The following is a 24093-nucleotide window of genomic DNA, read 5'->3' on the forward strand; positions in this document are numbered from 1 at the left end:
AAGAGATCCTGACTCGCCGCGCCACTGGACAATTCTGCTGTGTGCTCCACATCCTCCTCCAATTCTACTTCCTCATCCACAACTTCATCCTTGGGGTTGATTCTGCTGTCCACTCTCTCTAGCTACACTGAAGTATCCACAGGGCTCTTGAGGTCACCACCAAGGAAGACGTCTGGCTCTTTACAGAAGCAGCACGTCTTCAGCGCCTTCTGGTACGCCTGCCTCAGCTCATTTTTCTTCGCATAGCACTGATGCATGTCCCATTTGTAGCCCGTCTTCAACATGCCATGAGAAGTCTGACCATAGGTACTGAAGTTCCTATGGCTGGAGCAAAGCTGGGACTGCATCCAATAACTCAGATGTGCTCCAAGCAGGAGAGCGTTTGCTGCATGGCACTACCATGGTCAGCTGGGAAGATATAATGTTTGCTGTCCACACCGAGCAAACAGGAAGCGAAATTTCAAAAATTCCCAGGCCTTTAAAGGGGGAAGGGCAGATGCCTGTGCACCTGAGTGCAGGGCAGCGGAGTTCAAACTGCTGACCAGAGCGGTCAGGACGGGCATTGTAAGACACCGCCTGGAGGCCATTTACAGCAACATAATCAAATGCAGTGTCTACACTGACACTTTTTCTATCTAACTTTGCCGCAAAAAGCTCTATGCCTCTCATTGAGGTGATTTTATTTTGTTGACAAAACAAGATAATTTTGTCGGCGGAAGGAGCACTGTAGTATGTACACCTGCACTGTTTTGTTGACTAAAGCGGACTTTCGTCAACAAAACTCTGTAGTGTAGACAAGGCCTTACTTGGGTGAAAACTGCAAACTGACTTGTCTTCACTTGGATTTTACCTTGGGTTGGCTACCATGCATTAGCAAACTTGTGTAAAAAATTAGAAATATTTTTTTAAAAGAAAGCTTTGATTCTGGAACATAATTCTGTGCTCAGAGTATCATGAGACATGTGGGGCCCAACAAGAATAAATTACCTAATGCATAGTCCACGTCTTATCAAGCTTATTGTATCCTGGCCAAAGCTAAAGCTCTTTTCCTCACTGGACTGCTTGCTAGAAGGAGAGTCAAGGGCTTGGCTGAATATTTCTCAAGACAAGATCCAGTCCTTTAAGCATTAAGTTTTTGGGCTCTTTGTAAAGAACAATTTGACATTTTGCTTTCCTCAACCAAGAAAGAATTGCTCATCTGTTGCTCAAGAATAAGAATGAAATAAAAGGAGACATGTTGGCAATTGCAACTGCAATTGCCTTCATTATGAAGCTGTACGAAAACTAGGCGGATTAAAAAACAGTCATTACAGAAAAGCAGTAGTTAATCCCTGCCCTACTTGAAACAGACATGTCACCAGAGTAACTTAATAGCTCTAGACTGGCGGATCCTAGGCAGTAACACAATTGATTTTGACTATTCTTGCTCTTTGCAGTTGTTTTAGAACTTTGCATTAGCTTAATTTAAACAAAATTGAAGTTTTTATTGAAATATGAAATGAAGAAAATGTACACCAGACCATGTTATTTTAAGATTAAATTCCATTTATTTTAAACTGTCTCATTCAGTTTAATGTACTTTATATTTCAGAACTGACAACACTAACTGCATAAAAGATTGGCTTGTTGTCTCTCTCTAAAATTGTGAGGTTTTTAGGGGTGGAACTATGACTTCCTCGGCATTTGAAAAGGGATTGGGACATTTTGCATGCTACTGCAAGTTAATTTATCAATTTGGTTTGGTTACTGTATCGTAGCACAATGTTTTAATTTCACTCGGTTTACTTTCTTCTTGACAGGTAAACTATTAGACTCACCAAAAGTAAACAGACATTATTATGATGTATGAAGATGTGCTGAGGCCGGTAAAGTACCATCCTGTAGCCAGATTTTGAGTTTGAATATTTGTTTCAAAGAATGGTTACACAATCGGAAAGGACAACAATGGGCTTTTAAAATATAACTGAGCAGCCTAAGGGAAGCAGCCTGGATCTCTCCAGATCCTCCTGAATAACTGTTCTCAGAACTATGTTTTATATAAATATACATGTATTTATACATATAAGCAACATGGAATGTGAAAAACTGTCAATGTAGGAGTAAGGCTGCACACAAAAACATACATCAGGAAATTTTAAAGTTGAATGTTCAACCTTAATGCTGCAACTTGGTGTCTACATGTTTAGAGTTTGTTATATGATCATATTTTTCCAACACAGCATAATGTATTGTACAAGTGAAACTGCACATGTACAGCATCTTGCAATTTACTATTCTTCAGTGCTCATCCTTGTATGTTTCTGGTTTATGTAAATTTTTTAATATATGCATTTTGTCAGTATGTGTGACTACATATTCAATATTAGTTATCCTTTGGAGACAAATTTCTAAACAGTAATTTGTTACTGCAGTACCTTGAGCTGTTGTTCAATACAAATAAAGTCTACTTTTCCACTTGTATTTTATGATTCCTTGTTTTACTGAGCCTGGTCTAGCTAAGTTTTATGGCAGGTCAGAATACAAACACCACTAAATATTTTCAGCATATATTGGATGTGCTAAACATTCTTAAATATTTGAGTGGAAATAGATACACTTATACACTGTGGACTTGAATGTTAAACATTTATAGTTACACCAATAAAATGAATACTGATTTTTTCTGTAAACCATCCCAAAACTGTGTGCAAGTTTCACAAGTATTAAATATTTAACTGTATAAATTACCACAGGGAGCTACTACAACATGTATTAGTGAAGCAGCACTGATAATCTAATCATTCAAAGAGCTCGGGATTTAGAATTAAATTACAATGCTTTGTATGGTAACACATTTTCACTTACTAGAAAGTGAAGTATAGCACAGAGTAAGTTATCTAAGTATGGTTTACCATGTAATATTCACACAGTACAATATCATGAACTGGCCTACACAAAGTTGTACCTCCTACTGGAAGATGGTAAGTGTACTTAAGTGGTTGGGCGAAATGTGACAGACTATCGAAAGACAAGCATAAAGGGAAGTAAGAATACGCATAACTAATGTTGATATTGCTTCATATAAAACTGTGCAACCTGGCATTAGCCATATACATTTTTAATTTCATTCATTACTTAGGGGGTTTTGTTGTTGTTTTTAAGGCAAAATACTAAAAAGGAGATACTTCAGGCTCCAGGGCTTTAAAAAAAAGGGGGGGGGGTATAAATTCCTTGCGTCAGGTATGACTTGGTTGTGTGCTACCAGCCACCCTTGATCAAGGCTGCAGAAAGACAAATGTCATTGGACAAGAATGCCCTTCACAAGACCCAGGGTTTCCCAAAACATGTATCATAGGCTATGACTCATTTCCTGTTTGAATCACTTAAGGCTTTTTGATTGCTATACTGTCACTGCATTGAGTAGCTAGGGTTAGCTAATAAAAGGACTTGTGTGTCTTTTCTTAACAAGAAGAGAAACAAATATATATTTAAACAGTCCCCTAAACAAGACTTTAGTTCCACACAGACTTGAGAACAGTTAAGCCTTGTTTACCTTAGAAATTTTTATGACTTGCGTTCCATAGTTAACCCTCCACCAATGGTGGAACCTCTGGTGTAAATATGGCAAAAGTTATTCTACTATCATGGTCTGAGTAGGATTAAAGACAATGGTAAAAAGGTATAACTTTGTCTATACCAGTACTGATGATGCACTGTTTGGAATAATAGGTATGAAAGTCATCAATACAGAAACATCTTTAAAATTTACACTCAGATTGTTCCAAAGACTGACCCAGGGCAGCGCCTCAGAGCTCAGATGCCCTACTGTAGACCTCTATTCAGGCTTTTAAAAGGCAAGTGGATCACCTGACTTCAGGTTTTTGGGAAATGTTGCATTTCCACTCATGTCCCTTTCATGAAAAGTGCTATATAAGAGATAAGTAGTAGTATTATTTCCTGAACTCCAGATGCATCTAACTGAAGATTCAGCTTCTCTTCAAGGATTCCACTTCCTTGGATAGGGGTAGAAAGGAAACCAGAGTGGGAAGGAAGACAGACAAAAGGAAATCATTTTCTTTTTGCACTGGAAATAAAAATGAAAAATAAAGTACTTTTCTGAGAGAAAGAGGAACAATACAAAGTTTTCGTACTTATGTTCATACCACAAAGAGAATGCCTAAGATTCCCAGACAGAACTACCACTGAAAGGGAGCCATCTGTATAGTCTTGGATGAACATAACTCACTCTCCCACATCAGGAACTCCATCCTCAGTTCCCTAACCAAAGAAGAGTGGCAAAAAGTTTTCTTGTGCACCACTTAAATAATCCAAAACAAATATACACATGTATAGCATTCTCTCAAGTATGATTTTCATAATTTAGTCAAATGTAAAACAATTTCACCTAGAATGTGTGTGTATTGCTCCTCTGAGGACTATTTTCATACCAAAGATGCAACTCTAAAATTTTAGCCACTTTAAATGTAAGGCCTGTTAAAAGCAAGCAAAATCAAGAACTTTTCTCCCTCAGAAGTGGATGAACATTCAAGAAAACACAACTTCATAAACAGATCATGAAAAATGTAATGCTTAAACACTGTTCAAAGTTATGACAGCTCAAAAATAGGACTTTATTATGGAAATGGTTGTACAACCTTAAATGGTTGCATCTGTCCTACTATATAAAGTATATACAAACAATCTGGAGAATAAAAATGTCAGTAACAGTTCAAGATGTTACAGATAGATTGTTAACTATAATAGACTATGCATAGATTTCTGGATCTTAAAAATTAGAAATTTTGTAAGTATAGGTGATGCAGAGTACTAGAAAACTCATCAGAAATTAAAGTAAGCGTTTCCTATTTCAAATAAGGTACTTAACTAGAGTGTCAGAACAATTTATATAGCTGAGCTCACGCTTTGGAAAAGATGACTGCCTGGTAAAGGAAAGGGAGTGATCATGAACATATTCTATATTTATCCTCTGTGCCCTTGTGTGCTCACTGCATTCAAGAGTAAAATGTAGACAACATATTATTTATATGATCAGGACCCACAGTGCATAACTCTCATACACCAAATGACACAAGGATATACAGAAAATGAGGGGGCATTAAACAACTTGTGGTATCCATCTTGCTTATTTAAAACATTTCATTGGTGTGGGTATGTTGAAGAGAAACCTTTTATAAAGAAGAAAGATGACCATCTTCAGTAGGGATCCATTAAAAATATAAATAGTAAAATTCTCAAACAATAGTTTACTGGTTGTAGGTAAGTTTTTCCTGCTCTACCCACTCCCTCTCAAAACCCCAAAGTGACAGAGGCAACAAGGAAGCATATACAGCTATGTGCAACAAGACTGTTTCTTACTGTTTAATCATGAGAAAGACTGCCTTATTCTTACCTGATAGTCTCATGTTCTTTAATAAAATGATTTACAATAGTGTGAAAACTAAAGTTAACACTCTCTCTCTCCATACTTCCTGGGGCACTGCAACATTAAGGATAGTTTTGACTTTGAGCAGCTGACCAAGCTGATCAGGGAGACTAAAAAAAATCCTTAGTTTTCTACACATGGTAAGCTTTCATCTTTGTTTCAAAAGCCATATCCAGAAGACAAACTCCTTAGGCCTGCTTAACGCAATGATGAGCTATACTTAGGAAGTAGAGATTAAATAAAGAATATGAGTTTGTAAGTGTTTTAATTAAATAACAGTAAACAATGCTGTTATTTTAAGAATTCATGTTACATCTGAGTAAAAATAAACTGAAGTGTGGTCTACATCTAAAAGGCAGATCAACCTAGATAGGTCGCCCAAAGGTGTAAAAAATTCACACCCATGAGACGCATAGTGATGCTGACCTAAGCCCTGCTGTAGGCTACCTAGGTCGACAGTTCTTTCCATTAACCTAGCTACCTATCTCGGGGGGGGGGGGGGGGGGGAAGGAGATTTAGTACAGCGATGGAAAAACCCCTGCCATCACTGTAGTAAGTAGTGGTGTGCCGAGTCTTCATTTATTTACTCTAATTTAAGTTTTCGGATGCCAGTAATACATTTTAACATTTTTAGAAGGTCTCTTTCTAGAAGTCTATAATATATAACTAAACTATTGTTGTATGCAAAGTAAATAAGGTTTTTAAAATGTTTAAGAAGCTTCATTTAAAATTACATTAAAATGTAGAGCCCCCCGGACCGGTGGCCAGGACCCGGGCAGTGTGAGTGCCACTGAAAATCAACTCGTGTGCCGCCTTCGGCGCACGTGCCATAGGTTGCCTACCCCGATCTACACTAAAGCGGTGCAGCTGCAGCGCTTGTAGCATAAATGTACCCTGACTTGTTTCTTCTCCACCTCTCATTGCCCATTTCTGACAAAAAGTAACAGTACCTAAATGGAAATCCAATCTGAATTCGTGACAAGTGCAATTTCATTATTTCACTATTCATTTTTTTTTTTAAAGGAGAAATTAATTTGCGTCTAGCTGTTTATGAAATTCCCAACACAGCCTAACAGTAAACACCTACATCCGTTACAATAAGGCTATTTTTCACTTCTATTCAAATATATTAATAGTCTAAACTATTTGCTCCCCATACTGACATATTTAACATGTATTTATGCAATAGTCTAATACAACAAAGAAAGCTATTATCCGTTCCAGACCTTATGTTCAGATAATGAAAAGAAAAAACATGCATTTTTTCAGTTTATACATGAAGCTATGAGTCGAGACAGATTAGAGCAAAATATTTTATAAATACAAAAACAATTTTGAATCAAGACTACCAAAAATCCTCCACTAATTTTTTGTGTACTAAAATCTCTGGGTGCACTTAGCTTCATTTGATTAGTATTACTGATTCACCTGCATTGGAATGGAAGATACCAATAATTTGATAAAGGAAGAATTTTCTACCTGCTTGGTTTTCCCTGTGCCCCAGGGTTTCCAAATGCAGACCAATGGGTTATAACTCCTTGTGCAGATTTCAGATTTCACATGATAGCCAATCAAAAACTTATTTTTTGATCTGCTAGCCAATTCAACTCCACTCACCCCCTTACTCCAGACTAGGTTTTTTCCAGTGCTGAAACTTTAATTAATGTAAAACATGTCAGCATGCAAAATTTAAATGGAACTAAATGGGTATACACCCTAAAAGAAACTAGAAGGAAGAGAAGAACTTCTCCTTTATGTATTAGACAAAAGTTACAAGCTAGGATAGAGACAATAATAATAAGTAGACCCTCACTGTGAAGCCACTTTCCTAATATAAATAAAACAGTAAAGGAAGGTTAATTTAACCTCAGCCCCAATAAACAAAACACCTGAGGACTGGAACAGCCTGGGATAGATCTCAATAAGTCTCTATTGAGAGAACATATTTTCTAGTGAATACGGTGTGCCACATCTACACTAGAAACTTTTGCCAGTATGAAAATGTCTGTTAGGGGGATGACTTGTGTTTAAAAACAAACAAAAAAACACACCACCACTGCCCACATTTCTACACCAGCCAAATCCCTAGTGTACATAAAGGTGTGACAATCAGGGTCCTAAGGGGAGAACAGAAGTTTTAAACCCCCAAAATGAACCGTTAAGCCAACTGATTGCATACTGTATTATTGTACTATAAAAGTATATTGAGTACAGTCTTTTATGAAAGCTTGTAATGTTCTGAACTTGGTCATTATGAGCTTTATACAGATTCTATTTATGAATATAGGTATTTATATATAGAGAGAACTGTGCTCATAATCTGTACAATTTCATCTACACCTCACAGCAGGGCAGTGAGCACCTCCCAAGCCAAGTATTTATACAAAACCAAACCATTACAGATTAATAAGAAGACACAGACCATCCAGGCTATCAAATCAAGAGGGAATTTACCCACTCTGAAAGTCCATGGTGACTCTTGGTTAGAGGGTTGGGGAAGGGGCAGGCTTTTACAAAAAGGGTTGGTACTGAAGGTTTTTATCCAGAACTGGAGGGACAGCCTCCGGCTAGGAGGCTGTCTGTGAACGTTGGATCCCTCCTATAGGTAAAGGGTATGTCTTAAGGCCATAGATAACTTGTATTAGGAAAGGGATTTTATCTAATATGAAAGTGTAAAACTTGAAGTTGCATTTTTATGTTTATTTTCTGTGTAACTTGTAGATGTTTACTTCCCCTTACTATTTTAGCTTTTAATTTGTGATTTTTCATTGAATAAACTTTTATTTTTACCCCAATCAGGTCTCTGGTGTGCAAACTGCATTGAGTGCGTATGCTAAAGTAAGTTGATACCTGGGGAAGCTGGCTTCACGTCTTCAGGGGTAATGAACCAGGGGAAAGGTCAGAGTGTCTGGTACTTAAGAAATCAGGAAGGATTTATTTAAGGAGACTTGGGATTGGAAGCACTATTGGGGTCTGTTCCCCTATATTGACACATTTATACAAGACTATGTTAAATATTGTACAAAGCATACTGTGTAAGATATCATTTGAAAACTCATGATTTGCTGATCATTATTTTCCTGGTAAAACATGTGTGGCAATATTTTATGCCAAGATTAGGGCTGTCAATTAATCGCAGTTTTAATCTCACTGTTAAACAATAGAATACCAATTGAAGTTTATTAAATATTTTTGGATGTTTTTCTACATTTTCAAATATATTAATTTCAATTACAACAGCGTATACAAAGTAAAGAGTACTCACTTTATAATGTTATTTTTATTACAAATATTTGCACTGTAAAAATGGCAAACAAAAGAAATAGTATTTTTCAGTTCACCTCATACAAGTACTGTAGTGCAATCTTGATCCTGAAAGTGCAACTTACAAATGTAGAACCTTGTGTTACATAACTGCACTCAAAAACAAAACAATGTAGGTTCTAAAGTTTTACGAGTCCACTCAGTCCTACTTCTTGTTCAGCCAATCACTAAGACAAACAAATTTGTTTACATTTATGGGAGATAATGCTGCCCGCTTTGTATTTACGTCACCTGAAAGTGAGAACAGGTGTTCGCATGGCACTTATGTAGCCCTTTGTGCTTTGGACACCATTCCAAAGGGCATGCTTCCATGCTGATGACACTTGTTAAAAAAAGAATGCATTAATTAAATTTGTGGCTGAACTCCCTGGGAGAGAATTGTATGTTTCCTACTCTGTTTTACCTGCATTCTGCCATATATTTCATGTTATAGCAGTCTTGGATGATGACCCAGCACATGTTCGTTTTAAGAACACTTTCACTGGAGATTTGACAAAAAGCAAAGAAGATTTCATGTGAGATTTCTGAAGATAGCTACATCACTCAACCCAAGTTTAAGAATCTGAAGTGCCTTCTAAAACCTGAGAGGGACGAGGTGTACGGCATGCTTTCAGAAGTCTTAAAAGAGCAACACTCCGATGCGGAAACTACAGAACCCAAACCACCAAAAAAGAAAATCAACCTTCTGCTGGTGGCATCCGACTCAGATGATGAAAATGAGCATGCATCAGTCCATACTGCTTTGGATGGTTATCAAGCAGAACCCATTATCAGCATGAAATGCATGTCCTCTGGAATGATGGTTGAAGCATGAAGGGACATATGAATCTTTAGTGCATCTAGCGCATAAATATCTTGCGATGTCGGCTACAACAATGCCATGCAAACTCCTGTTCTCACTGTAAACAAGAAGCTGGAAGCATTATCTCCCGTAAATGTAAACACACTTTTTTGTCTGAGCGATGGGCTGAACAAGAAGTAGGACTGAGTGGATTTGTAGGCTCTAAAGAGATTGCACTATAGTACTTGTATTAGGTGAATTGAAAAATACTATATTATTTTTATACAACTACTTGCACTGTAAAAAACAAAAATATAAAGTAAGCACTGTGCACTTTTTATTCTGTTATAATTGAAATAAATATATTTCAAAATGTAGAAAGTATCCAAAACCTATTTAAATAAATGGTATTCTATCATTAATCGCACAATTAATTTTTTTAATCGCTTGACAGCCCTAGTAAAGACATAAGATTTCACTGTATAATATAACCAAGACATGTTCCAATATGTTCTGGAGGTCAGTCACAAATAAGTTCACCAGAGACAAAAGGCTAGCCAAATGCCTCCTCCAGGTGTCAACAAAATCAAATGGATCACCACCTGATTAAGTGGCCACTCCTCGGCAGGAGAGAGGGGGCAGGTTAAAAAAAAATTCTATATTTCTTTGTAACCAAGTCTGACTTGTATACCTCATTAGTTGTAGTCACTTAAAATCTATCTTTCTGTAGTTAATACATTTGTTTTGTTGTTTTATCTACACCAATGTGTTTGGGTTGAAGTGTCTGGGAAATTCCATTTGGGATAACAAGATTTGTGCATATCATTTTCTATTAATAAATGACTGACTTTAATGTGCATCTTGTATTGCAGAGCACCCTCCTGGACAATACAAGCACATATACTGGGGGGAAGTTTGGGACTGGAAGCTTGCTGGTGTTGTCCTGCAGTGTAATTCATGAGTGGCTGGCTATAGCCTTCACAGTATAGCTGGGAGTGATTTACATGCTGGAGACAGTGTGAGAGCAGACCAGAAGTGATTGCTCTCATAACAAAGTAGTGTAAAAGGCACCCCAGACTGGGGAATTGAGGGGACACAGTTGTCTATCAGTCCAGACTGTACCCTAGGTAATGTCACAGTGTCACCCTGCAAAGAGTAACTAGGCTGGTGAGAGCCTGAGACCTTACGTTTGTGGGCTTGCTACCGGTGTCCAGGATCTGAACTATTTCTGCACAGCATAAAGATCCCCACCCAAGGTTACAGGGCAGCCAGAGACAGAATCCCTTGCTAGTCTTGGTGGACCCCAAAACACCGTAACACGTATAAAGGCATAAAAGTGCTTTTGCTGGTATAGCTTATTTTGCTTGGGGAAACTGTATAAATTATACCATCAAAAGTACTTTTTGCCAATATAAGCTGCATCTACATTAGGTGGGTTTCCCAGTACAACTGTACCAGCAAACATTTTCCAGTCTAGATTAGGTTTAGTAGAAAATTTGGAAAATTTGGAGACTGTGGTTGTTCTGGACAACTTTCTCTCTTTCAACCCAAAAAACAACGGTAGAGAGAAGAACGGGCTTTGTTAGGCCAAGAAAATTTCACCACTTCGTATACCTATGCTAAGCCAGCAAAAATGAAGTTGGGAAACTCTTGTTGCCTTCATATAGAGCAAAACAGGATTTGGATTTTCTGAGTTCTGATAAGAAAACAGTACAGGTCCTGTGAACATCTAACATGAGCCAAAGTTTTGTCACCCTAGACATAGGACAATAACTGGTGTGACAAAGTTCCTCCTCTACCTTGGTGGGTCCTGCGCTTATTGGCGGATTTGCTCGCCTCACAGTTTCACCCTGTGGGTCAGGAAACAATCCAGAGACCTTCCCCTCTGGTAGAAGCTACTGTCCAGGTCAACTCCTCCTATGTTTGATCAGGAGTTGGGAGGTTTGGGGGGAACCCGGGCCCGCCCTCTACTCTGGGTTCCAGCCCAGGGCCCTGCGGACTGCAGCTGTCTAGAGTGCCTCCTGGTACAGTTGCACGACAGCTACAACTCCCTGGGCTACTTCCCCATGGCCTCCTCCCAACACCTTCTTTGTCCTCACCATCGGACCTTCCTCCCGATGTCTGATAACGCTTGTACTTCTCAGTCCTCCAGCAGTACGCCTACTCTCTCAGCTTCTTGCACACCTCTTGCTCCCAGTTCCTCACACGCACTTCCTCTCCCCTAACTTCTTCTGGCCTGACTGGAGTGAGCCCTTTTATAGCATCAGAGGGGCCTTAATTAGAGTCAGGTGCTTAACTGCCTCACCTGACTCTTAGCAGGTTAATTGGAGTCAGGTGTTCTCATTAGCCTGGAGCAGCCCCTGCTCTGGTCACTCAGGGAACAGAAAACTGCTTATCCAGTGGCCAGTATATCTCCCTTCTACTACTCTGCTGTTCCCAACTGGTCTGGGTCTATCACACTGGACAAAACAAGAAGCACGAACATTAAAATATTTGCAAGACAACTTTTTCTGATGAACAACTGTATATAAAAATAGGATACTGCACTTAGGCCAAGAGATTGTAGGGAGTAGACTTATTGGCAGAGCGTCCTCTAGAGGAGCCTGGGTGGAAAACACTTCCTAGAGGTTAGGAAAGATCATACCCTTCTGTAAGCTAAGTATTAAGTAATTTTCTTCTCACAAGCCAAACTGGCAGATTAAACTGGAAGTGGATCTTGGCCACTTCTGATTGATTCAGAGGGCTAAGTGGGGCATTCTTGCCGTTAAATTAGTCATGCATACACGTAAAATACAGGATCCTTAGCAGTGAATTTTAGGAGTATATCAAGACCAACCCATGAACAACATTATGTACACCAAAGGCTTGTTTACCCACAATCTGAACACCATATTAAATAAATCAGTTTATAAAGTGATTTGATGAAACCTGTTATGTGGTAGCTCTTAATTTCAGTTTGAGTTCCCTATATTGATTTAGTTTAAAACAATTCCTTATTGAATTGAATTAAATATATGGCCTTTTAATCTGAAAAAAGAGAGACCACATGAGTATCACCAATTTAACCAAATCACTTTCTAAATCAATTTAAATTGTAGCTACAACCACGAGTAGACCACCCCCAAAATGATTTTCCAAAGAGTCAGACCTTGATGAAATCAAAGAATTTGCATCAGAACTATTTCCCCCCCTAAAAAAAAGTGATTTTCATTCTCCCTGAAAATTTTCAAATATATAAAAACAATAGGGAAAGTTTTTCCCCCTCCACTCTCCTCATACTCAGAATGAACAATTGTTTTTGTTCAAACTCCCTAAACAATTAACCCCCCAGCACACAGCAAACGGGGGGGAGGGGAGAGACGCGGGGGGCAGGAAATCTGCCTAAAAGGTGGAAGTTTTGGGTGCCTGAAAACTAACTAGAATGAAAAGCCTTATCCAACCTTAACCATCCCTATAATAGGAGAAAGACCAGCAGCAGTCTCCAGTTATGTAGCCACCCTGATCTAGCTGGGAGATATTTACAGTGGGAATATTAGTTTTTAATTGAACTATTTATACGTTTTACCTAACTAGTATCAAAGATATTGCTAAATGTTATTTAGAAGTTCAGTAAGTTAATGAACCTGAATGCATGGATAGCCCATTTCAGCCTGCCCGGGCTAAGACGACATGAGCAGATCAGTACAAATGCTTTCAGGACCAGAAAGTTTGTACTATTTATTGAACTGGAATATAGTAACAAGAGTTATCCCGATGACATGGTTGTTTTATTGCTAACTTCAAGAGGACTCTGCCAGTTATGAGATCTTTTTAGTGCACTTTGAGACCTGGTTCTCAATTAGAATAAGACCATCATCATGATATTTAGGAAGAATCCTCTTGAAATTGAGTGGAAGATAGAAGGCCACCTTGTAGAACAAGTCTCTGCTTTTACTTACTTAGGGATAAAGTTTCATCATCCGGGCCATTCGTCACGTTATCATAAAGACTTAAAACAAAAGGCCCTTAGTTCTGCTCAAGGGGTGCTCTGTTCTACCTGCTTGCATGGGAGAACAGAGTTGCCACAGCGCCAGGAATTTGTAATGCTGAAATAAGGCAGATTCTCTGCGGGGTCGAAGTTTGGTTTAGAGGCCAAGTTTCGGCCATAGCGATCATTCAAATAATTTTTTAAGAAACTTTATTCCTTCATTTTCTCACCCCCTCCGCCTTGGCTTTTATGTGACATGGTAGGTGTTTTTATTAGTAGAGCTGTACATAGTAGAACTTGTATTGCTTTTCTTAAATTTTGGTTTAAGATCTGTACTCTTTCAGATTATAGACTGCCCCATCTTTGCCTTCAGGAGATGGGAGGAACAACCTGTGTATTGTTTCCATGGTATAAGACTCTCCAATTTATTATAGCTAGCTTGAGATTTTATATTACTCAGTTATTGTCAATATATTTTAATCAGCATCATCAACTACTCCAACAGACAGTGAAAGATATTACCCAAAAAGAAGATCTGGCTGTGATTCAGGAGTCTAAGTTTGCCTTTTGGTTCTCTACTTTGAAGATAGTCATGTTTTCATTTTAATGAGTTATCAAATCCTCATTTAACCAAGATTCCAAACCATGGAAATTGCTATCCTTAGAGGCAGATATGAACAAGTTCCTTCACATTTTTATTTTTGCCCATGTAAATCTAGAGTGTTGGAAGGGCTACCTCATTATTTTTGAACTACAGAATTTTTCAGCTTCTGAGAGCACAGTGGATTTTACCTCTCCCTCTTTTTTTTTTTTAACATTATTTCAAAAGATGTTTTAAGTATTTTCTCAATCCCTAGTAGTAATTACATCGGTGGCAATTTTTGGTCTTTTAGCATTGTACCAAAGAAGAGTTTTTATGCATTTCTGATTGACATTTTAAATTATATGGATGTTTTTGTTTTAGATTGTGTATATTTTTCTTTTTGTATTTGCAAGAGACATGTCATATGCAATCTAATAAAACTGAATTGAACTGGAAGCAGATAAATGATTAGGAAGAGAAAAAGAACCATACCATTAGCAGAAAAAAATTTAACCCACAACTTAGATATCCTAAAGACTTCAACTACATTTTGTTAGGTTAATATATCCTGTATTAAATAAATTTATATTAATAAAATTAATCAAGTCAATTTCATATGACCAATAGTAACAAATATGTTCAAGAAAAATGTTGTTTTAGGGGGTTGCTTAAGCATATTTTGTCAACTGAAAATGAATTATGACTACTTAAAAGATGTTTCTATAAATGTAAGCTATATCAAGTAAGCACCCTGATCTTTGTTTTGCATTAAATACCCAAGAAACAAAATCTGATTTGTTTAGTGTTCTTTTATTGTAAATCTGCTGAAACTTTGAGAATACGGACATTTACACAAAGGTTCCTAGGGTCTTAACATAAAAAAAATGTTTTAGTCTACTTAAATCCAATTCAGAGAAAACTGGGCTGTGGAAGTAGTACGTTATTTCCCTTAAGCTTCTGACATTCAGGTATCCATGAAAATTATGTTCACTCAAGGAATAAAAACTAATACTTCTATGAGAAGACACTTGAGTACTCTTCACTGCTTTTATGCAAGATAACAAAGGTGGCTTGATTTAGATTCACTGGGTAAAAAGGCTTTGAGATCCGGGATCTACTTAACTAACATGGTTTGGCTGTTAGTTTCAGAATGGAATTGTGACTGAACAGCTCTATTTGCCCCACCCCCTTCTGGATGCCAGATAAAGCTTAGCTCTAATCACTTTTCAGCAGATTTATTTATACTTGCTTTGTAATTTAACCATTTATTGGTATTCAAGATGTAGTTAGTATATATACACACACACACAGTACTAAAGCACATTAATGACATTAGCAAAGAATGGCATGCTCAAAAAGATAATTTGGAGGCGGGGGGGGGGGGGGGGGAGAGGAAGGAGGCGAGGAAGTAGTTTTTCCAAAATGTGTTGGTATGAATTCGTTGTTTTATAAATCACTAAATACAAATTGTCTTTAAAAGGCAACAGGTCTGCTTTATTGAAATAATTCAACATCTTTCCAATAATTTTAGTCAAACATGTTATGCGTCTCTGTTTAGAAACCGCCAGGATATGTAAAGGAGTTAAGATTGTGACGTACTCCAACACTTGGAACTAAGTTTCTGTGTAACAGCCTCAGTGAACAAGCTACAATACATATAGGATGTGTAGTTTAGACATCTTCCTCAGAAAATATGAGCAATCCTACTGCTAGTTATCGGCCACTTTCCACTTTTTAAAATTGAGGGAGTTTTCAGTAGTGTTAAAATATGTGAAAATTGACAGATTTTTGCATTCAACTAAAAAAGTTTGTTACTTGTTCTCTCACAAGACTGTGGAATTCCAAGTGTCATTAATACTATAATCTAAATACCAATAGTCTTTAAAAATATTTTTAGTTTGAAAATTGTTAAAATTGTGAACAACTTCAGCATTTAAAAGTTTTGTTTTCTGAATGCAGAGACATCATCAAATTAGAAGTCACACTTTCTGCTGAAAAATGTGTACTTACTGTGGGGGGAGCTAAATCTCTTTTATTAGGTTTACTTCGTTCATACTCAAAATGCCAAAATGAACAATTTCACTGTTCTGCATCATGCACTGGTATCACAAGATCACTGGTGCTGCTCTCAGGGGAGCTCACTACATGATTTTACCCAGATTCGATTGACATTTTCAAAACAATCTAACGGATTTAGATACACATCATCCATTTATTTTCTTGGAAGATGTACCAATCCCTGCTTTGAAAATCTCAACTTTGCTTTTAAAAAAATAAAATAATCAAGTTCTGTGTTCCTTTAAAAGGATGTTATTTACATAGAAGAGTCCTGAAAACCAGACTCTGGAATTAGAAGAAGTTTTCTGAGTTTGGCTATATCTTACACTACAGATTATGTCGGCAAAACTTACGTTGCTCAGGTTTGTAAATATTACAACCCCCGAGCGACATAAGTTACAGCGACATAAGCGCTTGCGTGCACAGTGCCACGTCAGTGGAAGAGCTTCTTCCATCGACATACCTTCTGCCACTCGCAGAGGTGAGTTTTTTTACACTGACGGGAGAGCTCTTCAACAGATGCGCTGCAGTGGCGCAGCTGTGTCGGTACAACTACGTCACTGCAGCGCTGTACGCAGACATGGCCGTAGTGAAAAGGAAAGCATGCAACAGATGCAATTTAAAAAACGTTAATGGAAAGCGTTATTCCCTCTAACAATCTGGAAAAGAAACATAAGAAAATGCCAGGATTGCTTCTGTCCAGAATAGCAGCTATTTGCTGGAGGAAAAGGAAACTGTGTAAACCAGTGGTTCTCAACCAAGATCCAGGGCCTCCTGCGGGGCCGCGAGTAGGTTTCAGGGGTCCGCCAAGCAGGGCTGGCATTAGGCTTGCTGGGTCCCAGGGCAGAAAGCCAAAGCCCCACTGCCTGGAGCTGAAGCCTGGGGCTCCAAGCTCCGCCACCCAGGGCTGAAGGCAAAGTCTGAGCAACTTAGCTTCGTAGGGCCCCCTGTGGCAAAGGGCCCCAAGCTATTGCCCTGCTTGCTACCCCCTAACCCTGGCTTTTATTTACAGAAAAACAGTTGTTGTGGCACAGGTGGGCCGTGGAGTTTTTATAGCATGCTGGGGGGAGGGGGACTCAAAAAGAAAAAGGCTGAGAACCCCTGGTGTAAACCATTTTGTATTCCCACTGAAATGTAGTATTTTAAACATGAAAACTTCTTGACTGAAACAGTTACTTTCCAGCAACAATGCATCATCCTTTTTTCTACACTTTATCCCTGTCCCATGAATCTGCTCAAGATATCACCTTCCTGCATCATATCTGTTCCCTAATGAGCTTGAGGCTGCAGTTCCCTCCTTGCCATCAAGAAACATCAAACACCACACACTCCATAAAACAAACTAGAGGCATTGACACCCTGTGTGAAACCCAAAGTCAGCAGAGAAGAATGTTTGAAGGCATGAGTTTATTTCTTGACATCTGATAGTGTCTTTATGAAACAAATTTAAAACTATTACAATGTAGGTTTCTTCTGTGAAGTTTCAGATAGTAAATAGCCTATACAAATATAACTTATATTGCTATATTTCAACATTTTATATCAAGTCATTGAAACAAGTTAGGACAGCCAGCACACACATCCTTAAAAAAAGAAAAACCTGGATAGCCCTGGGGCATTTAATTCAATCTGATAAGAGAACAAGATATTCTATTAAGGCAAATGAACTCATTAAAAATATCACAAGATCAGCACTCATGCTACTATAAGAGACATTTAAGTCTATTTTACTTTTAAGTTTGATAAAGTAGCCAGGGAAAGAAAACTGAGCTTATGCCTGACTAGAGAAGCCTATCCCTTGACAGATTAAAAGCCAGACTGAACAAAACACTGGAGGGAAAAAAATGCAGGAGCAGGGAACAACTCAGCAGTGGCGGGTTGGAGGAGAGGGCGGGCCGATGACCTAATAGGACTTTTCCATCTCCAGTTTCTATGATTCTTTGTGATGATTAGGAATTTCAGGTAGCACAGTGCTGTCAATGTTTGGCTATGTGACTGGGCAAATCACAACCTATTTGCCTCAGTTTCCCAAAGTGTAAAATGGGCATAATACTTACCTAGGTTAGAAGGATGCTTTGAGATCCTCAGACAACAGGCTGTATAGAAGGGTAAGCTTGCGATGCACTTATTTCAAGAAACAATATCACATGAGGCTTAGTTGCCACTTGTCAAGTTCTCTCTTACCTTGAACACTTTACCAAAAGCACCATCTCCCAGCTCTCCTATAATCTCCCAGAACTCCTCCGGATTCAAGTCTCTCTTGACGTTCTCATATTGTTTCTTTTTCTTCTCGCCACCGAGCTTAAAGATTTTACGAAAGTTAAAGAAAGACATTTTTTCCTCCCTTCAAAAAAACCCAAACTTGTTCCAAAATTAAAAGAAAACCGCAGAGGGTGGGAACAGCAGCAGCTCTCTGAGCAGCGTCTCACGAGGTCTCACTCCACCTTCTCCGGCAAGGGAAAAGCTAAGAAGTGTCTTGCCGGTGCGCTGCCCCGCACGAGCCCCCCACGCGGCCGCGCGTGGAAAGCCCCTGGCCCGGTGGTGCAGCGCGGAGGCAGGGGGCGGGATGAGATCCCCCTCGGTGCTTAGCGGGCTGGGTTATTTCCCCGCCTCGAGTCTCTCCCTGAATCGCTATTCGACAACAGCCGGCTGCGGGGCCGTCACATCGGCGACAAGCGCCCGGGTCTCCGCTCGCCCCGGGAACGGAGGCTTCAGCGTCCGAGGCTGGGTGGGGACGAAGCACGAACTTCCTCACTCACATCCTGGGTGGAGGCTCCTACCCCACTGGAGACGGCTCGCTGGCGCGGGGGGGGGGGGGGCCGGCACCTGGGGCCCCCTCTCCCCGGAGTGGGATTCGCCTCCTCTCCCTGAGGGGCGCGGGGTCCCCCGGCAGCCCCCGAGGAAGGGATGTCCGGTCCCCCTAGTTACACCGGGGAGGGCGGCAGGGTCCCAGGGCAGGAGACGGCGTCTCCCCGCTTCCTCCTCACAGGCGCAGAGCCCAGGCGGCCGCTCTCTCTCCGGGCGGCAACCGGCGTCTCCTCGCTCAGGGCCGGCTGGGGGAGGGGCGGAGCGTCAGGCTCCTCCAGCCGCGGCGGCCTCCGTCTTCTCCCTCAGTCAGTCAGTCACTCGCTCGCGCGCGCCTCTCGCCCCCATGTCCGGAACCGTCTCTCGCGGCGCGCTCGCCCGGCCGAGCCTCACCTCTCTAGCGCGCGCGCGCACCCCCCTCCATTTACCGACTTCCCCCCCCCCCTTGGCGCATGCGCACGGACAGGCGAGCCCGGAGACTTTTTCCCCTCCCCTCACGCTCACTCGCCGGCTGGAGAAAAGGGCGGGGTTAGAGGACCGGCTTAAACGGTAGTTAACGTCCTCTTCCACGTGATCCCGGAGAGCCCGCGAGGGGCCAATAGGAGCGCGCTGAGCTCTCGGGCGGGTAAGATGGTGTTTTTTCCCTCGCGGGGGCGCCCTTCTTTCTGACTGCCCCGCGTGGGGGGAGGGGACGGGTGTACTCCCCTTTCCTGACCCCCCCCCCGTTGGCCCCTCCCTGGCAGCGACGTGGGCAGGGGACAGGTTGGGGCAGGGTGTGGGTGGTTCACCGCCATCCCCTGAGGGAGGGCACACGGTCCAGGGCGTGATGGGAGAGCGCGCCGGTGGGAGGGTGTAAGTTTGGGGGGGTAGGGGCAGTTTAGCTGGAGGGGGGGGGGGGGTTGTGCCAGAGGCTCTGGCCCTGTACTTGGTTTCTGGAGCAGAGTGGTGTCTAGACTAGCGCTTGGGGTCACAGCAGGGTGTGGTGTCATTGCGTCCTGTGTTTGGCAGGGCCCCCTACTTGCTTCTTCTGCCCCCCCCCCACTCACTGTATCAGGGATCCTGTTGTAATGCTACTGTTGTTTATATGACACAAAAACTGTCTGGTGTGTTACGCACAAAGAAGGTGAGCTGGCTGTCCAATTCAAACAGACAATCCTAGACAAGGGGTAGGATGCAAAGGGGAGGCAGGATGGCCTTGAATTGAGACATTGGATTGGGACTTGAGAGAGCTGGATTCCCACCTCTGCCTCCCACCTTGGTCACTTCCTGTGTGACATTGGGCAAACGGCGTAGCATTTGATTCTCAGATGGGCCAAGCACCTCTAGTTGCCATTGACTTAGATTGGGCATTCTGGATACTCAGGACCTCCAAAGATCAGACCCTTCATCTCTCTGTGCCTCAGTTCTCCGTCTAAAATGGGGATGATGATGCATTCCTATCTCACGGAGGGATGAATATAAATTCATGAATGTCCATGAGGTATAGTACTAAGATATTACAATGATTATATTCTCTTTTAACCATTTAGGGCTTGTCTACACTTGAAACACTACAGTGGCACAGCTGCAGCTGTTATAGTGCTTCAGTGTAGACGTTATCTATGCTGACGAGAGGGATTCTCCTGTCGGTGTAAGTAATCCTACTCCCGGAGAGGCAGTAGGTAGGTTGATGGAAGAATTCACAGGGATTTAAATTGGCTTAAGTATGCTACTCAGGGCTGTGGATTTTTCAAATCTCTGAGCTATTTAGCTAAGCCGACCTAATTTTATAGTGTAGACAAGACCTCAGATAGAAAAGCAGCTTGAGCAGTAATGTCAACGACTTCTTGTTAGTTACATTTTTTTTTAAGTCTCTCATCTGTTTTATTCTCTACTATGGGAAGGGCTAAGACTTATAATATTCTTGAAAGAAGTATTATTTAAGGAGGGTCTTAGAAAATGATAATGTGGTGGGGGGTACATTAGGAAGAAGGTTGCATGGAATAAGTCACAGCTAATATGGAGAAGGGCACAATGAAGACTGGGGAAGTGGAATAAAAAGAAACAAGGGCAGAGCGGTAGGTAGGAGCTGAACTTGGTATCAAACTGTTTGTGGAGGAATGGAAAACCTTTCAGTTCCAGAAAGTTGCTGACATTGCATTAATTAGTGATAAGGATATTATTTGTATTGCAGTAGTACTCAGGAACCCCCTGGCATGGACCGGTGTCATATAGTGCCAGATGCTGTCCCAACACAGAACAAAATGACAGTCCCTGCCCCAAAGAGCTTATAATCTAAGTATTAACACAATGTCATGCATGACCTAAGGTTCTATTACCAGTCCAGAATTATTTGCTAGCACTGACAGAACAAGGGGCCTCCCAAATATTTCTGAGGAGATGGATGGTAAAACTGATCTCAAGGAGAATCTTGGGCTTCGTAGTTTTTCTCTCTGTGTTGACTCCTTCCCAACACAGGTGGCAGGTACCAGAGCTGTGCTGCCCAGTTATGGATGTGAGGTAGTGATAAAATGACAACAGCCATCCAGACTATTCTGTTTTCCCACCACACCTGGATTCCGATTGGCCAGTCAAAGCTACCAGGTTCATTTGGAAGTTGCATGAAGATGGTTTGGAGAAAGAAACCGTTATGGCTGAATATTTTTTTTAAAAATTGATTTTCCTGGGTTCTCAATGTTTCCCACTTTAAATTATGAAATCTCCGGATTTTAACCGTCCAATTTTCCCTCAGGCTGAATAATAACAAAGTCAGTTTGGTTTTAAAAATAAAAGTTGAATTTTTTTTAAAAAGCATTTCTATTGGCATTCAGTTATGTAAAAGCTTGCTTTTTACAAAGATTGATATTTGGCTCCAAACCAAGATTAACATCCTTTGAACCAGTCCATTGACAGGACATCAAAACAAGTGGAAAGTGTAAGCACAAGTTTTATCCTGTAGCCCTAAAACCAGTCCAGCTACCATTTTCTTCAACAGAAGTTGGATTAAGCCCAAGAGCTTATGTCAGAAGTAGGTGGGTCAAGCCCAAAGACAGGAACTTTTCTAGTGTCGCTTGAGAGTGAATGTAGTTGTGAGGATGCTCTGTTGGATAGAGCAGGGGTTAGGGAATTGGGACTCTTGTGTCCTGTGACTAACTTACTCTGTAAGCAATTCACTTTACCCTTCTGTGCATCAGTTTATCCCTATGTAATGTGGGTGTCATGGAATTGGAACTGCTCTGAAATAATTTATGAATATTGTATGTTGACCTGGTTCTTAGACCATTTATTCTATGAATATTTTGGTGTAGTTTAATATGAGTTGTAAGTAAAGACAAGCAGAGAGTGAACAAATGGCTCAAGATAAGTTACTTCTCTGCAGATACTTGAGGGATGTTATGAGATAATACCAGTGCAGGAAAAGGCCCACACATACTGGAGATCAAAAGGTTTAAAAAGGAACATATTCTCAAAAGAGAGGTACGAGGAGAGGAGCATTTTGGGGCAACCAAACGAAGATAGGCACCTTCTGGGATTTCTGAAAAAGTTAGGCCTGCCAAGGTTACCGTCAGCGGATGGTAAGCCTTTAAGTCAGAGAGAAATAAGTGTAGATTGTTTTTAAAACCTTTTTTCTCTAAAAGCTTTGTTCCTACTGTTTAAAATAAACAATACTTTGGTTTTAAGAAGGCTGTCTGATCACAATATATTACTGGTCACAGACTCCCGAAGGAAAGAAAGAACTGTGGGTACTTAAATTCAGTCAGATTTGTAAAATAAAAAGGAGGTGATGCACAAGGTCCTGTAGCCCAGGGCCTGGTTTATGAGTGGGGAGAATTGCACAATTCCAGCCTGGGACAGGTAAAGGCACCAGGCCTGAGACCTGGTGCACTCAGAGACCAGAAGCGGGGAGAGGTAGAGGTGCAGCCAGCCCTGTAACCATGTCAATAGATAAAGAATTACACATTATATAAAGCCCCAAATGTGCTTTGTGCTTTAGACTGGTATGTAGACAATCTCCCTGCTTCCAAGTTCCAGGAGATCTACAGATCACATAAACAATGAAGTACCAGTATGTGGTGAAGAGATGCCATAAAAACTCAGTGATTGAGCAATAAGGTTTGACATGTTGTAGTTCCACTTTTTTCTTGTACTTAATGTTTGTAAAGCGATTTCAGATCCTCAGATGAAAGGTTTTTGTAGTCATAGAATCATAGAATATCAGGGTTGGAAGGGACCTCAGGAGGTCATCTAGTCCAACCCCCTGACCAATCCCAAACTAAATCATCCCAGCCAGGGCTTTGTCAAGCCTGACCTTAAAAACCTCTAAGGAAGGAGATTCCACCACCTCCCTAGGTAACCCATTTCAGTGCTTCACCACCCTCCTAGTGAAAAAGTTTTTCCTAATATCCAACCTAAACCTCCACAACTGCAACTTGAGACCATTACTCCTTGTTCTGTCATCAGGTACCACTGAGAACAGTCTAGATCCATCCTCTTTGGAACCCCCCTTTCAGGTAGTTGAAAGCAGCTATCAAATTCCCCCTCATTCTTCTCTTCTGCAGACTAAACAATCTCAGTTCCCTCAGCCTCTCCTCATAAGTCATGTGCTCCAGCCCCCTAATCATTTTTGTTGCCCTCTGCTGGACTCTTTCCAATTTTTCCACATCCTTCTTGTAGTGTGGGGCCCAAAACTGGACACAGTACTCCAGATGAGGCCTCACCAATGTCGAATAGAGGGGAATGATCACGTCCCTCGATCTGCTGGCAATGCCTCTACTTATACAGCCCAAAATGCCGTTAGCCTTCTTGGCAACAAGGGCACACTGTTGACTCATATCCAGCTTCTTGTCCACTGTAATCCCCAGGTCCTTTTCTGCAGAACTGCTGCTTGGCCAGTCGGTCCCCAGCCTATAGCGGTGCATGGCATTCTTCCATCCTAAGTTCAGGACTCTGCACTTGTTCTTGTTGAACCTCATCAGATTTCTTTTGGCCCAATCCTCCAATTTGTCTAGGTCACTCTGGACCCTATCCCTACCCTCCAGCATATCTACCTCTCCCCCCAGCTTAGTGTCATCCACGAACTTGCTGAGGGTGCTATCTATCCCATCATCCAGATCATTAATAAAGATGTTGAACAAAACCGGCCCCAGGACCGACCCCTGGGGCACTTCGCTTGA

General features: G+C 40.9%; 2 protein-coding genes across 17 annotated transcripts in view; one reads left to right on the forward strand and one right to left on the reverse strand.

Moving 5' to 3' along the window:
- Positions 1-19389, reverse strand: part of SLK (STE20 like kinase) — a 71981-nt gene extending 52592 nt beyond the window's left edge. For 2 of the 6 annotated variants that reach the window (XM_065552543.1, XM_065552542.1), the window contains exon 1: positions 18320-19389. In XM_065552543.1, coding sequence (XP_065408615.1) covers positions 18320-18469 — 150 coding nt within the window. In that variant the 5' untranslated portion in view covers positions 18470-19389. Of the gene's footprint in view, positions 1-18192 lie in introns of all 6 variants that reach the window. The other 4 variants (XM_065552546.1, XM_065552545.1, XM_042855196.2 and 1 more) reach the window with 3 other exon arrangements.
- Positions 19390-19431: 42 nt separating this feature from the next.
- STN1 (STN1 subunit of CST complex) overlaps positions 19432-24093 on the forward strand; it is an 83386-nt gene continuing 78724 nt past the window's right edge. For 6 of the 11 annotated variants that reach the window (XM_042855205.2, XM_042855207.2, XM_042855202.2 and 3 more), the window contains exon 1: positions 19432-19565. The gene's annotated coding sequence lies outside the window, so the exon portion shown is untranslated. The remainder of the gene's footprint in view (positions 19566-24093) is intronic. The other 5 variants (XM_065552562.1, XM_005303500.5, XM_024100489.3 and 2 more) reach the window with 4 other exon arrangements.

This window comes from Chrysemys picta, chromosome 7 (genome assembly GCF_011386835.1).
Source record: "Chrysemys picta bellii isolate R12L10 chromosome 7, ASM1138683v2, whole genome shotgun sequence".
Classification (NCBI taxonomy): Eukaryota; Metazoa; Chordata; order Testudines; family Emydidae; genus Chrysemys; species Chrysemys picta.